General features: G+C 42.0%; 1 protein-coding gene across 5 annotated transcripts in view; it reads right to left on the reverse strand.

The window, feature by feature from the left end:
- Window positions 1-427: 427 nt before the first annotated feature.
- Window positions 428-21,750, reverse strand: part of TRERF1 (transcriptional regulating factor 1) — a 97,575-nt gene continuing 76,252 nt past the window's right edge. For 2 of the 5 annotated variants that reach the window (XM_066546478.1, XM_066546479.1), the window contains 14 exons: window positions 18,968-20,608; window positions 18,316-18,365; window positions 17,440-17,590; window positions 16,259-16,507; window positions 12,472-12,838; window positions 11,867-11,927; window positions 11,010-11,149; window positions 10,210-10,313; window positions 8,962-9,037; window positions 4,075-4,163; window positions 3,126-3,239; window positions 2,258-2,446; window positions 1,598-1,806; window positions 428-963 (listed from right to left, as the gene is read on the reverse strand). In XM_066546478.1, the coding sequence (XP_066402575.1) occupies window positions 642-963; window positions 1,598-1,806; window positions 2,258-2,446; window positions 3,126-3,239; window positions 4,075-4,163; window positions 8,962-9,037; window positions 10,210-10,313; window positions 11,010-11,149; window positions 11,867-11,927; window positions 12,472-12,838; window positions 16,259-16,507; window positions 17,440-17,590; window positions 18,316-18,365; window positions 18,968-20,341 (3,495 nt within the window). In that variant the 5' untranslated portion in view covers window positions 20,342-20,608 and the 3' untranslated portion in view covers window positions 428-641. The remainder of the gene's footprint in view (window positions 964-1,597; window positions 1,807-2,257; window positions 2,447-3,125; window positions 3,240-4,074; window positions 4,164-8,961; window positions 9,038-10,209; window positions 10,314-11,009; window positions 11,150-11,866; window positions 11,928-12,471; window positions 12,839-16,258; window positions 16,508-17,439; window positions 17,591-18,315; window positions 18,366-18,967; window positions 20,609-21,750) is intronic. The other 3 variants (XM_066546482.1, XM_066546484.1, XM_066546483.1) reach the window with 3 other exon arrangements.

Genomic DNA, 21,750 nt, shown 5'->3' on the forward strand with positions numbered 1-21,750 from the left:
AGGTCATTTTCAAATCAGCAGATCAAAACCTTGCTAAAATGGAATGTCTAAAATGTCCTGTGTAACCAAGACAGAACTGAAAATGAACTGTGACATCACTAACTCTTTCACAGTTAAACCAGTTCTTCTCTTCTTCCATCTTGCTTAAAATGGCAGCACAAAGACAAATAATGTAATGGTATCTTTAAGAGAGAGATGACATTTACTCTCTAGAAGATGCTGGAAATGATCCAATATAGACAAAAAAAAATGTTTCATCAGAAGTGTGTGAAATTTATTCTTGTAATTGGGGTAAAATGAAACTTGGAAGAGTTAAAGACTAAAGATTCTACCAGGACCATCTGGTAGGAACTGATAGCAGAACCATGAACTTGTGTAATTAGTGGCCTTGGAAGTTGTCAGCAAAAAGAGCTCAGATAAAAACACCTTATAAGAATATTTGTACCAATTATTTATTTCTTCCCCCAAAACACAAATTAATTAAAAAAAAGGGAAAAAAGCAGATTTCTTTTCTAGACCTGGATAAAAGAATTATAATTTTCAACAGGTAGTTTACAATCAGTGGGAATAAACAAGCAGTCCAGGTTTCCTGATTGATCCATCCAGGGTGTGCTCAGTAGCTGTCTATCAAACAATTTTATTTACAACTCAGCATCATCCTGCAGTAGATCTGGATCTTCATCATCCAGTAAGAGGTCAGCATCCATGACTTCATTCTCTTCCATGACATCACCCAGATCCGGAACAACATCATCATCAATGTCACCAACATTTTCAACATGTTTAACCAAGCTCATGTGATCCAGGGGGATCAAACTATGCCCAGCTGGCCCAGTAGTTCTTGCAATAGTGGCTGCCATTTCTGCTGCTACAGCAGCTTTCTGAGCCTTCTGCCTTTGCTGTTCTTCTTGTTGTCTGTGAGTCTTCATATGAGCATTGCGGCTTTTGATTTTGAAAAAGACCCTAAATTTTAAAGGGAAAAAAAAATCAGATTAAAATGCACTACTTTTGATGAAATGAGCCAAAAAAGACTCAACAACTTATCAGTACATTTGCTTCCTTGTCCTGAAATAGAAGTCAGTGAAGCCTGCAATGCCATGGTGTGAATTTCAGGGACATATTACCAGATTTATACATCCTGATGGTATCAGAATGGCCTACTCTGATTTTGCCAGAGGTAGTTTGTAGCTCCCACACCTGCTTCAGTATCTATGCACATCATAATTTTCCCTCTCTCACTTTCACAACCATCTTGCACAACAGGAAGAAAGTGAAGGATTACCACAATGGACAAACTCAAGCACAGAAACACAGAAGAAGTTGCCCACTGTCTCAGCCAAGTCAGTGATGAAGCAGGAAGCTGGAATGTCAGATGTAAAAATTCTAGCAGGTAAGTGGAGAATAGGAGTAAATACTGCAGGGGCATCCAAAATGTCATGCAAACTTATCTCTGACAGTTTTGGTAAGAGAACGTATCATCTAGGGGGAAAACTTCTTCCAAGACAATCAGAGCAAAACATGAAGTTTGTTCACAGCACTGCTGATCTGGAATCTAAACAGGCAAAGGCAATGCTGTACTGCAGACAGCCACACTTACTTGCCACACTCCTTGCAAGGAAAAATTGTCGTTGGGTCGGTCTCGCCGCTCGTTGTGCTGTGGGCAGGTGAGCTCTTGATGGAGCAGTATCCGCTCTGCGTACCAGATTTCTGCTTGGTGCCGGGAATGGTGCAGCGCGTTTTCGTCACCTGGTTTGTACCTCCGTGAATGCGAGCATGGCCGTTCAGTGCTTGTCGGGAGCTGAACACCTGCCAGGGAGTGGGGTGGAGGGGAGGGGAAAAAAACAACCCCAAGAAATCACAAGGCAACACTGGAACTGCAGAAAGTAGGATGCTGAATGCATATCACAACAGAACAAGTGGACATGTCTAATATGCACCATCTACTCGCTCAAATGGTGCTTGCTTTCAGCAATATCCCACTATAATTGAAGAGAGTCACAATAAAACAAAGCAGTGAGCTATCCTATTATTAAAGTTGTGTAACCTACACAACTTTAATAATTGTGGAGCTGTTGGAGCTGTTGCCATATAGTATTTCTAAACGGTACATCATCTCAGAATTCAGTTTTCTGTACAGATCAAACTGCTTCTATTTTGTGGGGTGGGAATTAAAAGGAGTCAAAATCACAATTCACTAGTTTACACATATGACCACCACCACCACCCTCTCTCCGTTAAGTATACCAAACTCACGTACAGCGCCACAGTTTGGCATTTCACAGATGAAGGAGGATGAAGACAGTGAAAGACCCTGAACGGCAGGCAGATCTATATGTCCAACAAGAGAGATTGCTGGTGGGTCAGGTGACTTCTGCATTTCCCTTTCTTCCTTTCTGTCTTCTTCGATCTCCTCATCTTCCTCTAACACTTCCTCCTCTCCACTTGTCTGAAACCGACAGCGCATTTAAGGAACACTAGAAATATGGTCAGACAGCACTGGATAGCAGGACATAGACAGTTTGGGAACAGCATGTTGTTTAGTCACATGTGCTTCCCAGTATCACTGTTTCTTTCCATCCTGAATGAACTTCTGGTCTTACTGGAGCTACCACCCCTTAATGCATAAGCTATAGCACATAAAGCTTCTCTGCAGTGCTCAAGATAGCCTCCATGTGTATTATCATCTCCAAAGATCTGCAGATGCCAGGTGCAGTGCTGTCCTCCTGCCACCAGAAAGGCCACGTATGCTGTACTTGTAGTCAAGTTACTTTAACAAAACCCCAAAACGACCAACCAAAAAAACCCCAACCCACAAGCCAGCACATCCCAAGTGGTATTTGTATCGGAATGTTAGAGCCTTTAGGAGCACACATGGGCATGGGCACAAGCATAATTTATAGATGTTTCCCTGGACTACAGTTAGATAATGCACTTAAATCTGGTTGCAGTCCAGCCAAACAAATCTTGGGGTAGTTGAGGTCACAAAATGTTCATACAGAACATAATTTAGTTATGGAATAATTTCTATTGGAAGATACCTATGTCACCTACTTCAACCTCCTCCTCAAAAAAGGACAAACAAAAATTATCAAGTGTTAAACTTTCTCATCTTCCTTTAGACTTACCAAGCATTCATCTCTTTTCTTCTCTAGGCGCGTTCTGTGTTTCCGTCCCAAACGCAAGATTTTCTTCCAGGTATAGTAGTATTCCACACATTGTGCAACTGTCTTGGACTTAACCTGTAGTTAAGGAATTACAGAAATAGTCCCATCTTAATTTTCTGTTTTCATTCAACACAATTTTAATATATTCTGTCAGGAAGGCTTTATTCCTCAAACATTCAAATGGAGAGGAAAAAAAAGGCAGTTTGACTACAACAGGAATACTCTTGTAGAATAATTATTTTTAAATTGTTTTTTCAGTCAAATTTCCGTTGACTTTTTCAACTTCAGAAGATTTCTCTGGAATTCTCTAAACTCCAGACAGAAAATGACTCAGAATGTACTCTTGTAGCTCAGTTGTACAGTACCACTGAGAAATCTAGGAATTAAGACTTGACTCACATAAATCCACATATTTTTCAACATTTGAGCTAACAAGTAGGGTATTGTGCCCTGAGATTTATAACCTTGTCTTTTCTGCTTTGTAGCAGAACATGAAAAGTAAGCCCAAACATGTTTTCTCTTTATTAAGAGGTTTCAACACTTCCTGGCACCAGGCTCAATGCCAGTGACTCTGGTACCTTGTAACAAACTGTCAGAGAACACCAAGATGGTAAAAGAAAATCATACTTGTCCCATACATAAAATGCCATGATTTGGACTCCAGGTGTGAAAACTTTCCCATGTAATAACAAGAGGAAAAACTTTTAATTATTTATAACTGTTTTTTACTGGTATCTAATGCACAGCTACAAACAATGAATATACCACTCCTATTGGTGTTCTTGTAACCACTGCTGCCTCTATGCCTGCAACCAGCTGGTCTGGCACTGGAGGGAAAATGAAGAGGAACAGCATAGAGCAAAAGGGAAAAAAAACCCCCCACAAATTGACAGAACAGAAATAACCTTACCATTTTCTGTACAAATATGAAATCTTTGCTGTAGGTGGACAATGCCTCTTTGAACAGTCTCCTTTCTTGATGTGTCCATTTGTCAGAGCCTTAAAAAGAACATGAAATCATTATGAACAATAAAAACTCACCACCTTTATGCTGATGCCATATCTGAAATGAGAACCAGAAGTCTCAAGCAAATGTGAATGATTGCTGCTACCCAAATACAAGCATGGCTGTACTGACTCAGACCTGAAGTCCATCTAACCAGTATTTGGTCTCCAGCAGTGGTGACAGGCAGTTGCCTAGGAAACAGTAAGATCAGGGCAAGCAAATACAAATGCCTCTCCCTAATTTTTCCTAACCTCTGACCATGTTGGGCACAGGGAATTTCCTGAGTCTGTTGCAATTTGCTTATTTAGTAACTACCCTTGTAAGTGCTGAGCCACTCTTCCTTTCAAACAATTAAACTTCTTGTACCCAAACCATCCTTTGCCAAGGAGTTTCATAGATCAGTGGACCCTCTGCATGAAGAGCCACCTCCCTTTCTTTGTTTCCTGGCTCCCAGTAGCTTCACTGGATGACCCTTCATTCTTCAAGTGGAGAAGAAAGTGAACCCAACCTTGACCATCACCTCCATGCTATTCAGAATTTTGTGCCCTTTCTATCACTCCCAAACCTTTGATCATTACTGCTGTCCCACACCGAACCTTTTCGGTACTAAAACATTCCTATAAAGACAAGAGGACCAGAAAAGCACACAGAAGTCCACATAAAATCCAGGCTTTCACAGTGGCATCACCATGATTTCTATCCTCTTAACGCTTGACTATTTTTTTAGCTATTGTTAAATACAGTTGATACTTCCTTAGAACTAGCATTACAATCCCAAACTTTTATTCGAATTGAGAAGTACCACCACAGAGCTCATAATTTCCTATGTAAGGATTGAATTGTTTATTCCCATGTATGCCGCTTTACATTTGATGACACAGAAGTTCATATATCCTTTTCTCCTTTTGTAAGATCCTTTTTTCTAAAATCCTTTTGCAGCTCTTCACTTGCATGGTTTGGAATAAGACATTTAAATCCTCTGTGGCAGAGGTCACAAGGAGGTAGACACTGTAGCAATGTGCAATATGCACAAAGTGTTTTTTATCATTTAATGGAAGCTATATATAAAACTTCTGAATATTGTTATTCTATGTTTGGTCCCCTGGCCTAACTGCCCATGAAAATGTGAAATCAACATTTAAATTGAACTGAATTTATGCTTTCTCAATATTAGGCAAACAGAAGGAACACAGGATTGCTCTGCTGCATCAAAGCACTGTTCTGTTTGTTAGGAGTGGGCAGCATTACATACATTAAAGGAAGGATATGCAAGAAGTCATAAAGTGGATGCCTTTGAAATGACTTATACTATGAGAAGATTCTACTTCATTCTGAGAATTTCTGAAACATCTAAAACTTTTATGAAAAGAAATCCTTTATATTTCTGTCAATGTTACTACTCTCCATAGAAATGCTTGCCTCTGCACTGATTTCAATTAACTTGGGTCTTGGCACCACACACGGTATTGAACTCTACAAGTAACTTTTGTCTTAAAAAATAGCAATATAATTAACTGCAAATTTTTTGTATTTCATCATCAGCTCCCAGGCTTACAAGCTCAGAGCAGGTATCTCACCACTCCTTTATATGATGAAAACTACAAAATTAACTTTTCTGCAACCTGTTTTCTGTAGGCTCTTCCGGTATTGGATATAAGCATGCATTAGTTATTTCCACAGAGATTTACACTTAAAGCTCTCTTAAGCATCAGAGAAAGGCACTGGCTTCAAGCCACGAGTTTTACTTATTCTGTTATCACCCAGAGATCTTTCTGCTGACACATTGCCTTTCCATCTTCTCCCACCCTGAACCAGCATCATTCCCTTCTTATACAAGCTGTCAGTCATTCGCATTTACCCTCCCTTTGTACAGGGGTAAATGCACTCATTCAGTCCAGGAGGCTACTCTATTGTGCCAAAACATAACTTTAAAAGCATGACAACACGGGAGAGATTTTCTTTTTTTCTAGTCATTCTCTCTCTTGCTTCCACCCTACCCTCTGAATAAGACAACACAATAAAAACAATAACATGGAATCACTTCCATGAACTAATTTTGTTGTACACCTATGGAATATTTGAGCCTTGCATACTTTCCCCAATAGCTGTGGTATTAGCAGAGACCCTTATAGGATTATGCGGGTTAATTGGAAGTAACCTAATTAATAGAATAAATCCTGTGTAGGAAAAGAAACAGAAGAAAAGCTGTTTTTAACTCTGGTTGCTGGGAAACCACTTTTGCTCTTGTTAGCTTGAGGGAGATATAGAGAACGTGCATAGAGAGAGATCTGCAATGCAGCAAAAAGAATTTGGGGCTTTAGAATACAGATCAAATTTTAAAGCTGCTCTTTATGTTTAGATATTTATTCTACATTTTGTTTTACCTGCCATACTGTTTTTGCACTGACATTTAACTGACATATTTAACTGATATTAAATATCTTCTAATAATTTGTGTGCTTTGGGCCCAACTTGTGGGTTTCAAGGGGGCTACATGTACACCCAGGGAGCCCCATTGAGAGGTAGCTGAAATCCACTTCGCACAACATATGCTGGGTCTGACCCACAGCCCTGTCACAGCATGTACAAGAAGCTTCCACACTGCCTGAAGTGCCCTATGTCAGAGACCATCTCTCCTGCAGTTCTCACTGCAGAACTTCAGACCTGAGAAACTCCACTGTTCAAAGGAGAACAGTTCAAGTGTTTGCAACAGTGCCCCTCTTGTACCAGGTATGTGCTCCGTCTCTCTTTCTAAACACCATCCTGACAGATGGCAAAGTGTTTGGACAGAGATTAGGGTATTCTTCCAAGGAGCCCTGGGTCAGCATGTCCAGCTCTCTTGGCACACACCAGAAAATCCTCAAGTGTTACAAGTGGCTTCCTTCACAAGCCAACAAGTTTCAAAGGTGAGCTATTTGCCTGTACCCTCATTCAAAGGCAATGCTAAGGATGAGTTTGGGTGTCTGTTGTTTGTGGTATGCTAATGAGTTAATTCTCATGAGTAAGTGGCATGCTTTGTTTCAATGTATTCCACTTTTAAATGTGGTAAGCCTGAGAGCCTTGATTTCTGAGTATGGAGCAGAAAACATGAAGTTATCCCAAACTGATGCCACTTGAAGTCACATTAAAGCTATTAATGGACTAGATTATGAAAAATTCTCATACGCCTCGAGTGGCTCATTATCAATCAGAAATAAACTGTTATTCAAGAGCTGCTGCACAGTGCTAGAGCAATGCTGTCAATATAAGTTGCAATCACATGTTGCATGCAAAAGCATTAGAAAGCAGGGCTTTGTCTTGTTATTTTATGGCACTTAAATCCAGAATGGTGAGATTTTATTTCATGTTGTGATAAGCACAATCAAACTTTCTTTCCTGCTTAAGAAACAGGGATTCAAAGGTGTCCACAGGTCTCAGTGCTATTTACCAAGGATTAGCATCATGTCATGTGAAAGATCAAACAAAACAGTCTCTTGGCTCCTCCCTGAATCCCAGTGAATTCTTTTTGAAACTACTGTGAAGTTGCTTTAGTAAAGACTGTTCTTCCTCTGCCACACAGGCAGAAATTTCTTATCTGCTCTGCTAATTAGATTGTTTACTGACGAAGAGGCTGTGGGCTATCTCCTCATCTTCCTGCTCTCATGCCCTTGAACTGTCTCACACATATTTGGTGTCATCTCTTCAGGCAAGGGACCCTGATCAAAGTTCCTGGCTGATGTCTGATGTCCTCCTTCCCCATCCATTCCCATGTCCACCCTTTGGACTGCAACAGAGCTGCTATCACAAGAACCAAGCACCTTCCTCAGACAAAACCAAAAACCTGACGTTCACATTTATTCACTGTCATTATCAGCTACTACCAAACACGTTTCTGTTCTTGTTCTCAGGCCAGGGGGTTAAGGAGCTGCTCTACAAAAACTGCTTGTTACTTGGAAGTCTTTCCAGTGGGCTGCTACAGCCAGGATGTAGACTGCTTCTGTACTTACCTTGCACAGTGACTGTAACTGAACTGAGTACATGACCTTGGACACTGTGACTGACTGACCACCAGGAGACTCTTGGCTTGTTTCCTATTGAGCCTGAACTGGAGATGAAGTTCTAAATGTCTTCTGCAAAACCCTATTCTGTGTCTCAGCAGCTGTTAGCCACTACAAAGCATTAAGCAATAGCATGGGGGGCTGCAGAGGTGTGACATTTGCCATCTCTGCTCAGGTGACACAACTGAATCCAAAGGCTTAACACCACATTTGTATTTCACACCAACCCAGACTTTTTTTACTAGATCCCCACACAGAGGCTCTGTAAACAGCACTAAGATCTTAGTGAGAGTTACAGCACTGCCTCTTTGAAAGGATGCTCGTGATTATCATATTCATTTATTGTGCACCACCACCTCGGAAGAAGCAGGCTGGATGGTAGATTGATTATGTGCCAGAAAATTAAGACACTAGTGATACTAAATTATAAATTACAAATAGCAGCAGTTTTAAAAGGAGATGAAATTGTTAAGTTTCAGTTTAAAGAGAAAAATAATCACTCGAGGCAGTTTTAAATCCATAGAATCCTCCACAGCAACATGGATGCAAAGCTTCTGTACATTGTCAGTCATGTATAAAACTGCTGAACTTGCAACAAACGGCTCTGGGAGTACCCTTGGCACTGCCCACATCATCTCTATTAAATGCTGCCATCCCTGCAGCAGACAGCAGAGAGTGCAAGGTGATCCCATGCTCCAGCCTGCATGCCAGGCTTGGACTGTGGAGCAGATAGAAAGATCTCAAGGAAACCTACCGGCATAGTGGTAATTTGACAAAGGATGACACTTCAACCTCACTGGCTTTCTCAACAGCAGCTTTTCAAGAGCAACCTAAATGAAAAAGCAGGGAAAAACAGAATTAGGGAAAGCAATCATCTGTGGCATAAAACTGCATTTAGAAGACTATTTGTTATGAGGATATGAATTAATTTTCTCTCTTTTCTCTTTTCTGTCATATAAAATCACATCAAATTACTCTAAGGCCCATTAACACTGTACCTCACAGAAGAGCACCTAATGTGCACCTGTCCTACCTTAATGAGCACAAATGTGACTATTACTTAGCAACTTCCAGCTCTTTCCCTCCTTTCTGCTTGCCACAAACAAATACATTTATAGTGTTAGACTTGATAGTGTTAATTAATACTAATATTTAATGGTTTGAAGCATTAATATTTATAGCATAAAATATTTTAGAATATCTGTGTAAGTCAACATCTTTCAAGAATGACTGCAAATATAGTTAATCGTCCTTCAAATCAGGAAGACAGAGAATTTATGGATCCCTAAATTTTTTTCCCCTGAAAATGCATACTCTCTGTAAAGCAAATTCCACATCCTGACATTCTCAGACCTCAGATACAGCTAACAGAGCCCAAGGAAACTGGGACACAAGCTAAAACCCACTGTATTAGCCAATCCAGTGAGACTCATTCCAGCCCCATGTTTTGTTGCATTTGGTTTTATATTGGTTTTCCAGGAACTGGTGCAAGAGGCCTTGCCTTTCCCTAACACTGGGGAAAATGGATGTTTTGCCTTAGTTAATAACATTCCCATCACTAAACTAATGCAAATATTTGAAATGCATTATTTATATAAGAACTGTGTTCAATTACCTCACAGTTCTGAACAAATAAGTAGATGTGATTGCTGCTCCAAAAAAAGGGGTTTTTTTATAAGGGCTAGAAGAGGACTAAGCTCTCTGTGACCAAATATAAAGCCTGTGAAATATCAGGGTTGGAGCAAGCACTGGGAGATATTCAAAGCCCCAAGGCTATAAACTAAGTAATCTTATCTATATGAAATATACAGTAAGCCTTCAGAGAGGCACTGCTTTGAAATTTAAATTTATTAGAGAATAAAGGGAAAAGTCATTCCCCAAAAATGTTACAGGATGTTTAAAGCATCATTTCAAATCAATCAGAAATCTTTTTTATATAACCATATCTAAATCCATTTAATAAAGCATGCTAATTTATCCCCTTTCAGCTTTTTTATCTTACCATAATATCTCCTTTTGCTTCAAAGAGTGAGTGCAAAGCGTATTCTGAGTTAGTTCCTCCACCAGGTAACACACTGGAACAGCTCATATTTAAAAGGTCTTCCACTGTCAGAAACAAGTCAACATTTTACTGCTAATACAGTAGCCTGTCAGTCAAACATATGGAGCCAAGGATTCTGTAATGCTCCTCAAAGACTACATAGTTCAGGGCAGCAGATTCTTTCACACTTTTTCTCCTCAACATCTCATCTACTTGTTTTAGGATCACTGAGGAGAGGATGTAACGGAGCCCAAGTTGGGGTGGGACAGGCTACTCCAGAGCCAGAGATCTGCCTGTGAGGCAATGACTTGCACACACCAGTGACGTTGCTGTGTCAAGGAGGCTCCAGCCAGGGTGGAGAAACAGAATGAACCATGTTGGAAACAGGAAAAAATTCTGCTCAGGGCTGGTAAAACCCACCAAGCCTGCCACATTTCCTGTCACTATGGTCACAGGACAGGCCCAGGATGCATCAGTTACATCTCAGCTGCCTTTACCAGGCAGTTCAGTACCCAACTTCCCAGCAATGACCTTTCCCCCTTGGCTGCCCGAAAACCATTCATCCAGACTTCCCTTTAAATGCCACCATATAATGCTGCTGCTCTGAACCTATACCATGTAGTTCTAGTCTTTTGCTCTGCACTCTCAGCAATTAATATTCTCTTGAACATTTTGTTCAATACAGACACAAGAAATCAATGTGTATTTCTTCAACAGGCACAGGCTGATGTAGGAACTTCCAAAATGGCAAGTCATTATACCTCTTTGTTGGAAGACTTTGTTCTCCAGTTCTGGCCATGGTTTCCAAACCAAAGTAGCCTTGTGCACATCTTTCTCCATTAGCAATCTGTCCTGCAGCTCAGGAATGTCAGCCTGGAACCTGGACCCAATATTGATTCGCCTATAAATAAGAATAAATAAATAAGGATTCAACTATGTGTAGAAAATACAAAAGTCAGATTAGCATTCACTTTATTTCCATCAAAACTTTTATTGCACTGAAGTGGCAGGAAATTGTGTCAGATTGCTTTACACAATGCTTTACTCCCAGTGGGATAAGTATTTTGAATACTAGAGAGAACTGATCTCTTGGGGAAAAACAAAAATTTCAATGTGCAATTTGAGCCATACTGAGACATCATACCTTAGGGACAACCCAAGCTAATTTATATGCATGGCTAGCAAAGAGGCTAGACATCAGAAACAGCAAATTTCTGTTCCACAGAGAATGGTACTCTTCAGCAGAGAGCAAAAAGAGCCATTACTGCTGAGGGACAACCCTGTCTGCACTTTGCCATGGGGAACCTACCAGGTAACACCACCACTCCAAAGCTCCACTCTTATAAAACATATATAAAGCAAGAGTACTGGATTGGCACATTTTCCTCACGGTACTCTTCCCAGCCACCACTAACTTTGAGCCATGACACCTAAATTTCCCACAGCCACTTTGTTCCAAATGTCCTTAGCCATCACCCACAGAAACATTAAATGCATCCTGCCCAACATGATTTCAGGCACTTGAATACTTCCTGCCTGGTTCAAAACACTTCAGACCACGGGCTCTAGGTTGGAGCTAATCTATAAAAGCGGTGACAAAAAATATTGTTTTTCTTACGGTTCAACAGTCTGTTCTCCAGGCCCAGGCGTCACTGGAATGACACTTCCATCAATACTATCTGAAACAGAGATTGGAATTTGAGTATTGCTGTTTTGCTGCTGGTGACCCCCCAGGCTGCACTGCCACCTCCCTACTAACACCAACATTACTCAGTCTATGATGCAAAAATGACCCTTTATCGATACTTAGAAACAGTCTAAATTTTTATAGGTAACAGAAATGTCTGGACTTGCAGAGGTTTCTACTGCCCTGATTCTGAGAGATTACACATCTTTTCTAGTGAAGTACTGAACAACAAATACTTAACATGGACCCCATGTCTCAAACTAGGTCTTTTTCTTCCACTTCAGAAGGCCCAGATGTAATGAGAGGCAAGGTGATCCTTTCTTGAGGCAGACCACATGGAATGATCACAGCCTCACTGGCAGATTAGGCTCCTCTATTCCCTTTATGCCTTAACTTTGCAAAATCCAAGGCAAAACTGCCACTAAAATGTACTTTTCCTGTGAAGTAGCAGAACTGGCCATGCCTGTGAGCACACACAAAACCCATCAATGTGGTGACAGGAGAAGAGAGGACAGTGGTGTAAATGCAATACTTACTAGACCGACACAGGAGCACCCGAGGAGTGGGTGTCAGTGGAGTAAGCGGCAGCTGAGCGTGGGATGTGCTGTGGGAAGTGAGAACACTGCTGAAGAGGCCAGAGCCTTGCCGGACGGGGCTGAGCATCGGCGGCGGAGTGTAGGGGGGCAGCTCGTGTGTGCGGTCCAGCAGGTGATCCCCCAGGACGCGGGGAGAGCGGAGCTGGCTCTGGTACAGAGTGGCACCCGAGTGGGACATGCTGAGGTTGAAGGAAGGAGGAGGTATGAAGAGAGGTTCGGGTCTGTGCCGATACTTCTTCTTGTCCTGCAACGGTTTGAAGTTTTCTTCCGATTTTACAGCACTTGGATGAGGTTTTTTGCTAGTTTCCTAAATGAAAACACAGAGAATCTTATCATTCAGGATGCTTAAATGTGGTTTGCACACAATCCTCTACAGCTCTGGGCAATGGCAACAGAAAAGCTGTTCCCACCAGGCAGTTATTCAGGTACCACTATAATAACCCTGGGCAGTACAGTACCTGGCACTACACAGAAAACTCAAGAGAGTGAGAAAAACCAGGACAAATTACCCTTCACCTCCAGCAGCAAGCCCTCTGGGTCAAGGTAGGGCTGAGCCACAGAGGCAGACATGGAGAGGCTGCTGTCAACTTATGAAAATGCAGAGAACTCCTCTCCCAGACCACGAGTTCTTCCTCACTACCCAGACACTCTGGGCACTTCTATTTGCACTGAACACACAGGCTGGTGAGAGATACTTCATTACCCAGGCACAGTTTACTAGAAACTTTATATGAGAGGTTTTATAATGCATTTATATTTAGTGAGACCAGAAGGACACATGAGCTCAGTGAAATTACTCCAGTACTCAGCAGCAGGAAAGGAAGAAAAATGTAATAAATTCAAATTCTTTGCCTCTTATCACTACATTCCCATCAGCTTGATTACAGTCCAGCTGCAACAAATCTTGAACTTAACTCTCTCCTCCTTCCTTGGAGAAAAAAGGGTAGAAAATGACCACTTAGGGAAATTCACACACTGTTTACATGCCCAGACTTCTAGAATTTGAATGTTAAAAATAATTTAATAACAAATCTCCAGAGCATACAGAAGCAGAAGGCACGGAATTTATGCAAACTTGGAATCTGGATTTCTTGGGGGAGTGGGGATAAGGCAGGAAGAAAAAGGTCCTCAGGTTGTGCTTTAAGAACGCACAGAAGTTGGTAGATGAACACAGTATTATTAAATGTACTGCTTTTAGCTACTTAGGCTGTAGGCCATCTTTGGAATAAATTTGGGAAGCAGAAGAAAATTCTGACAGCGTTACTCCAGAATGTCTGCATCATCTGGTAAATAAATTATAATACTGCATAAAGGAAATAACTACAATGTATGTTTAGACAACATACATCTTTATACCATGGGTGGTTCTTGAGAATCACATTCACCCAATAAAAATCATGTTAAACAAGCATTAGCACTGTCACCCTTTATCCCTTATGTTAATAAGTTCCAGCTTGAGGAAATGGTTTTGATTACAGAGGTCCTGTCCTCTTTGTTAGATCATGGCTGCATCCTCTCCAACAGCTGTTGACATTTTTTTCTCTGTAAAAAAAAATTACTTTTGGAAGGGTTTTACTTCTGCAGGGAAGAAAATGCAGCTTTGCAGAGGATTTTTTTGATAATGGACATCCAGAACAGTGAAAGCTACCCGTAATGACAGATAAAATCCATCAAGATGGTGAACATTTAGTGTTCATACAGGACTTTTCACAGAAAGGGGGAAGAACCCTAAACTCAAGGGAAAAAATCCAAACAACCCAAAACTTAAAAAAGAGACCCAGCAGGTCATGTCTTTGATTAAGGGCTCATTCTGTTCTGCTCTCCAAGTGTGAAAGAGCTGGTACTCCTTTCTCACAAGTGTAAAGCAAACCAATGCAACACCTTAGAAATCCTTAACACTCCATCTCCTACACTGCTTCACCTAGAGCATACCCATGCCAACACTGCTTTCAGAAAAGGCCACATTGAGCAGTAAAGGAGATAGTGGTGTCCATGGGCTCTCAGTGCACTACCACCCCTGAAGAACCACTCTACTTTTCTAAAGTTCTAGTAACTGATTCCCATTATCCAAGACAGAATGCATACTTTTGGGCCCTGCTGCTGCACCTTGATAGATCCCCTCTGGACAGATCCTGATGGATGTTATTTGACTGCTAGCCTCAGCTCACCATCCTGTAGCCTTGCTGAATGTTTAGTTCCTTCTCACTGTTTCATTTTACTGGTTGAGTTTTGTGGGAGCTTTTCTGGACAACTCAAAGCACAGTATAAATAAATGCAACACAGCTTCAGTTCTTTGGTATTAAAAAAATCCTTCTCCAATGGCACAATCTCTTTACAGAACAGGAAGAAACTGTGGATCTTTTGATCTTTTGATGTTTCCAATGCTACTGCTTATAGAAAAGATAGGGTCCAGAGAGGAACTGTGTGAGTTTGGTTTGCTTGGGCAATAACAAAGACCACAAGCATAATTTTGAAGGAATGAATGTGCATTTTGCCAAACACTGGCAGATTTAATCACAGTCACTTTATATATGTTGCAGAAATACACAAGTCCAAGCCACCTACTCTGGTGTCTCTAGAGAAGATCTCCCACTCAGAACTTGAGGATTCAAAAAAGACTGTCCCTATTCTTTAGAGGAACTAGAAATAGAAATGAAGAATTCTACTGCTAAGTTACTAAATATTGCGAAATGACAGCTTTCACAGTAAAGTGGAAGTTTATATGTAAAACCTCTGTCTTAAAGGAAGAGAGGAAAGATTTTATATATACATGTATATTTTATATATATTTAAAATTAGTGGATATGTCTGAATGAAGAGTCAGGAGTGAATATTGTAAGGAGTCACCCATGCTGGTATAATGTGATTCCTCATTTGTCCATCAGCCTCACATGGAGAAGGAAAATCAAAAATATCACAAGGATATTTCTCTGCATTGTACAGATAATACCATACAGTACTTATACTACCCAGTAATCCCTTATCATGGCGTAGTCTGCCAAAATGGATTTGAAGGAATGAGCAGAATCCATTTCTACACCGGAACACGAAATAAATATTGCTTGCTCCAGGACTCCTTCAGGAAAATAATAATGAGCATTCTCACATCTCATTCAAGCACTCATCAATTCCTTGTGCTGCCTGACCATTTCAGTTTTATAACCAAAATGTAAGCACTAAGCAGAGCTCTTTTTCCTGTATCAGAAATCCCAGTGATTAACCCTTAGAGCTGATGCATGCAGGGAGAAAGGGAAAAATTACTTCACTGCAGATCTCCGAGTTTCATATAGCTTGGAGCACACACTCTAAGCACTGCACTCTCTTTGGCTGAAATGAGAAGCACATATATCTGACTTCAGAAAACAGGAAGAAATAAAACTGCCAGTTTTAAGCAATAACGTAACAATGAAGCAGCCTGAAAAGGAAAAAACAAAACCAGTAAAAAGATAGTAAATCCCTTTGTTCTAGTGGGATAAAAGAATATCACATTCCAATTTCAAATTATTTGTTTTCAACTGAGATCTTGATTCCTCAGCAAGGGAAAATTAGTATTTTTAGATGATTGAAGAAGAAATGCTCTGATGCTACAGGACTCTTTTTATTTATTAGGAATCATAAAGATTCCAGAAAATATTCTAAAATACAGACATTTTAGAAAGTAGCAGCACTACAAGCAAAGGGATTTAACAAGCACAGGACAGTTAGTGGCAAGAAACACAGCACTCACAGAGGATGAGCAGGGGTTGGCCACTTTTGGACTGCACGGTGGAGAGTAAGTCATCTTCACGAGAACGGGCATCTCGTCATCTGACACAGAGTTGGCAGGCTTGTCTGTGACTGTGGCACTGCTGGCAGAGGGCTGCGTGCTGGGCTCAGGTGACAGAAGCTTTACAGGGACAGACACTGGCATGACGATGGGCGCGAGGCCATCCACCTCTTTAGACAGCAGCTGCTGTGGTGGTTTCTCTCCTTCATCCTGCACAGACAATTAAAGGCTTTCAGCCCAGTGAGCGAGCGCTGCTCTGCATCGATGCACCACGCAAGGTGTGCACCGTGGCTGAAAAGAAGTGGCCAGGGTTACAAACACACAACAGTGTTCCTTCCTGGGACTCCAGCTTTGCCTCCAATGAAGTTGGCAGGTTACTTGTGACTCCTACACAGGATTCAGTCTTGGTGACAAACAATCACCTGCAGCATCTTTGCAAGGTAACTTGCAGGAGGGGAAACAAACATGTCTCTTTTTATTGCTACAAACACAGAATTCTCCATCACCCAACTAAAAACAAAAAGACAAACTCTGGAACTCTGGTAGCTTTTTGCCCTCCTATGGTATTCCCTGTTAGGACAGAATTTCTAAAATATCAGGATAAAGACTGACTGACAGGGCAAGTTATTTTTATGCAGAACAACTCAAACACATTTTTGGTTTGGTATTTGTTGATACCTATTACAACTAAAACACTTTGGAAGAAAGCTGTCAAAGATTCAACAATTCTGCTCCTCCAGTTAAAGCCTGGGAAGGCTTCCAATAAATATTCCTTAGTCATCCAAGTAGTCAAAATGAAAATAAGGAAGACTTGATGTTCCTGGTATTTCTAATATAATAAACAAACATGAGGAGGAAAAAAATTAGACGTTCCTGACATGACTTGGTAGGGTGTTCTGTAACGTGCAGAGAAACAGAGAAGGACAAACACTGATCTGTCCTCCACCACTGCCTCTGTCTTCAAAACAAGACTTCTGGCCTACAAACTAACAGAATTATGTGCATTTATACTTCCATGGGGTATGACATAACAAAACAGTGCTGAGAAGAACAAGTTTTGACAGCAAAGCAAAGCATGGCAAAGCAAGCAAACATCAACACAAAAGGACTGTGCCAAATACTGAAGTCAAATGGACTGCTACCTGTTTGAAGTTAGGAGATGCTCTTACTCCTCCGTGTGACCTCATGTGACCATTTAGAGCAGGCAAACTCTTAAATTCCTTCAAGCATATTGAACACATTAGCTTGTTCTTCGCATCAGCTCTCTCAGGAAGTGTTTCTCTGTTCTGGCCACTATTTTTATTTTCATTTTTTTAAAGCATGGAACAGAAGAAAAAAGATTAGTTTGGCATGTTCCCTTTGTTGCAGAGGGAGCTTTTTTAATCAAGGAAGTTTATAAAATTTTACAGTTAGATGGTAATGAAGTCACAAGTAAGTGCGTGGTGACTGCTGTGGAATACGTGGCCAATAACCTAGATCAGCTGCTCCCAAGATGGGGAAAAGGGAGGTTTTGAGCAGGACATGCTCATCAATACAGAAAATCTGAGACCCATGACATCTACCACGATAGACTTGCATTTCCCCACTTTTGACAGCAATTAACAAGTACTTGGACACAATGCCTCTAATTTATGGTAGGCAACCACTCTGACAGACACCTTGGCCCTTCAGAGGTGTGACCTTAAGAAACAAACAGAAGATCTTTGCTGCCAAAGATACAAATCCAGACCAGACAGCATCCCTTTTCTTATAAATGCAACACTGGAGCTCCCTGCTTCTGTTTTTTTTTGGTTTCCTTCCTTTTTTTTTTAATTAATATAAAGAAAGTATTTGAGTCTATTGCTATGGGTGGGATGCTGAAAATCATACAAACTTAAAAATCAGAAAGCACAAAACTAAAGGTATTTCTAGAAGAGCAACAATTATTACACACCCAGACTGTATGCTTTTCCCTCTAAATAGAGATCTCCTTTGCATTTTTCATATTTTATTAGAAAGACAGAATCTTTTAAAAATACCTTTGTTCTGGGGACAGTGGCTGCAGTCTGCCATCTGACAGTTGCACCTGCTTTCAAAACAGGACAATGGAAAAGAGAGGAAAAAGTTGAGAAAATAATTTTTCAGGAAATAGTGTGTAAACGAAGGTACTCACAGCATTAAGTCTGCACTTTACATACTATTTTACTACTATTAAAAAGCCTCTGAGTTGAGAGCCAGACATCAAATCTGCCCCTGTGAGCACTGCTAGTTCAAGTTTTCTTCACTCACCTGTTTGAAGCCTTTGCTTTGACCCAGGAGCACTACTTTTGGAAACAGAGTTGACTAACTGCTCCTGAACAACTGAGCCTGCAGTGTTAAAAAATGAGCAAGCAGGATTTGTTGTAACTGGGTCCCTCCTTCTCAGAAACTGAGGCAGAACTTCCCAAAGCCTCTCACAAGGAAAGCAGCAGCCTCACAGACACAATTCTGTGCTGCTGCCAGCCTGGCCAAAAGCCAACCCTGAGCTGCAGACAGAAGTGTAGTAATGAAGTTTCCCAATAGTTCCCCATCCCAGAGATGCCCACAGCTCACATCCTAACCTCCTGCCTCTGCCGAAACCGCTTAGTTTCCACACTTTGCTACTCTTCTGCAAACAAATTTGGCTGGGCATGGATCTAAAACACCACCTACCTGAGGCCACGTGGTGCTGGGAGAGTCTTGCTGAGAGCTTTTGTTGTTCAGATGAACTCCAAGGGGTGGCAAAAGAGTTCGATGAGGCACAGCATTACCTACAGAATTCATCTCCTGCCGTGCGGGATCCTCGGCGCTCTCGGGTGGAGTGAGGCCAACGTGGGAGTTCAGGGATGGCACTCTGCTCTCACTCAGGTACTGCTTCTGCTGCTCTTGCTGCTGCTGCTGCAGTAAACTCTGGGGGTACAAGTGCCTGTACTGTTCGTGGGGATCCTGGAAGCAATACTGAGGCACTGCTCCCAGCTGGATAAGCTGCACAGGATGACTGGGATCCTGAGAGTACTGGTGTGGCTCATGCACAGTCTTTGGATCGGGTTCCCTGTGATACGGAGGAAGCGGCAACTGCATCTGCTGCTGCTGCTGCTGTAACTGCTGCATGACAGGTTGTGTTTGGTAATACTGAGCGATCTGCACGGGACACTGCCGCTGCTGCCGAGCCGGGGGCTGCTGCTGCATCTCCTGGATCGAGAGCCGCTGGTGTCCCTGCTGGGGCTGGCCGTAGTACTGAGGCTGCTGCAGGTGCTGCATCTGCTGCGGCAGGAGCTGCTGGGACTGCATCTGTGGAACGTGCGCCTGTCCCTGCTGGAACGCAGAATGCATCTGCATCTGCGATAAGTGCTGCTGGTAGTCGTAGTACAGCTGTTGGTGCTGCATGACTTGCATTTGTTGCTTTTGCTGTGTGCTTGCAAAGTTCTGGTGCGTTTGCTGTGGCACTGGTTGGTATCTTTGTATGGTGGAAGCTACGGGCTGTTGCTCGACCGCCGGCTTCTGGGACAGCAGCTGCCTGAGCGCACTGTCACCGGAATTATCCACCATCGAAGACTCGGTGTGCAGAACCTGAGCCATGTTGTTGACTTGAATTCTCAGATTTTGGTTAGCAAATACTTGTGTAAAGGAGTCCAATTTGTGCAGGACCCCACTGGTAATTTTTTGCGACCGGTTTTCGCTGGGTTGTGGGTAAGAATATTGGTATCCGTCATGGGACTCCCCCTGCCCGAGGGGGCTCCACATTGAGCTTTGATTATTCAAACTGTTCCTCGCTGGGACGTGGTTTCCTGAGCCAGAATGTGTCCAACTGGTTTGTCTAGATGTATCCATCGACCCAAGACTTTTTGAACCTACAGGCAAAGCTATACTGTCCCTTGAATCTTGGGGAAATGGAGGGGAGAGGGGGGACGCCTGGGGAGCATCCATAACAGATGTCCCATAGCTATGATTCAGAGATGGAAGGGAGTTCATTTGGTGTTGTTCGTAGTACAAGTTCTCGTTGTTGTTGGCAGTATGATTAGTTTTATACAATTGCTGGTCCCCCATTTTTGGTCACTTCTGTTCCAAACTTACAGGCACACAAACCATTGAAATCTCTATGAACCCTGAGATAGCTGAGTGAGGGGAAGGGAGGGGAGGGGAGAAGAAGCTAGAATTACTTAAAATTCAGCATGTCCATGTGCATCACAAGGACTAAAATTTCCTCCAGTCTGTCAGTAATTCCAATCTCAGACTCGATGTTGTTTCACATCTTCAATGAATGGACCACAGCACAAATCCTACACAGATCAGTAAGTTCAGTGTGCCAAGCACCTGCAGAGTAAGAGAAAGACAAGGTAAGTGCTGGCTCTTTCCATAAACTGTTATTGTTATTGCCTCAAAGGAAACTGTAAAATCTTCTCCTTTGAAATACATAATCAGATGCAAAATTGTAGCAGCTGGGCTATTTCAGAGCAGTTAGATTACTTCATCCCATTCTATTATCCTGCCTCTCCTCTAGTGCTCCGATAAAATCATTCTGCCAAACCAATAAAAGCTTATTTTTCAAAACTGTCTTTTCCCATAAAGAATACAAACATTCAAGCAGTTTTAGTCAGCCATATACTGTGCTCTCATTACTAGTTTTAGTTAGTTGACTATCAAGGCAAGTCATAGACTCACAAAATCACAGAATGGTTGGGGTTGGAAGGGACCTCTGCAGATCATCTCTGCAAACCTCTTCTAAAACCTCATCTCTTCTAAAGCAGGTTCACCTGTGCATATCTCCAGAGAAGACTCCACAGCCTTTGTGCAGCCTGTTCCAGTGCACTGGCACCCTCAGAGTAAGGATGGATAGACCATTTTTAGATGGAACTTCCTGTGTTTCAGTTTGTGCCCATTGCCCCTTGTTCTGTTGCTGGGCACCAATGAAAAGAGCCTGGTTCCATCCCCTTGATACCTGCCCTTAAGATATTTCTATGCATTGCTAAAATCCCATTTTCTCCAGGCTAAACAGCCTCTCCTCATAAGAGATGCTCCAGTCCCCTTATCACCTCTACAACCCTCCACTAAACTCTTTCCAGTAGTTCCTTGCCTTTATTAAACTAGAGAGACCAGAATTGGACACAGCACTTCAGATGAGGCCCCATGAGGGCAAAATAGAGGCAAGATCACCTCTCTGGACCTGCTGGCAATGGTCCTCCTCATGCTCCCCTGGACACCTTTGGCCTCTTGGACCTTAAGGGCACTGCTGGCTCATGGACAGCTTGCTGTCCATCAGGACTCCCAGGTCATTCTTCACAGAGCTGCTTTCCAGCAGCTGAGCCCCCTGGGTTGGTTTAGGGGGTTATTCTTCCACAGGTGCTGCACCCTGCACCTGCCTTCATGGAACTTCATTAAGATCTCTCCACCCAACTCTCCAGCCTGTCCAGCTCTTGCTGAATAGCTACCCAGGCTTCTGGCAAATCTCCCAGCTC

This window comes from Molothrus aeneus, chromosome 3 (genome assembly GCF_037042795.1).
Source record: "Molothrus aeneus isolate 106 chromosome 3, BPBGC_Maene_1.0, whole genome shotgun sequence".
NCBI classification, from domain to species: domain Eukaryota; kingdom Metazoa; phylum Chordata; class Aves; order Passeriformes; family Icteridae; genus Molothrus; species Molothrus aeneus.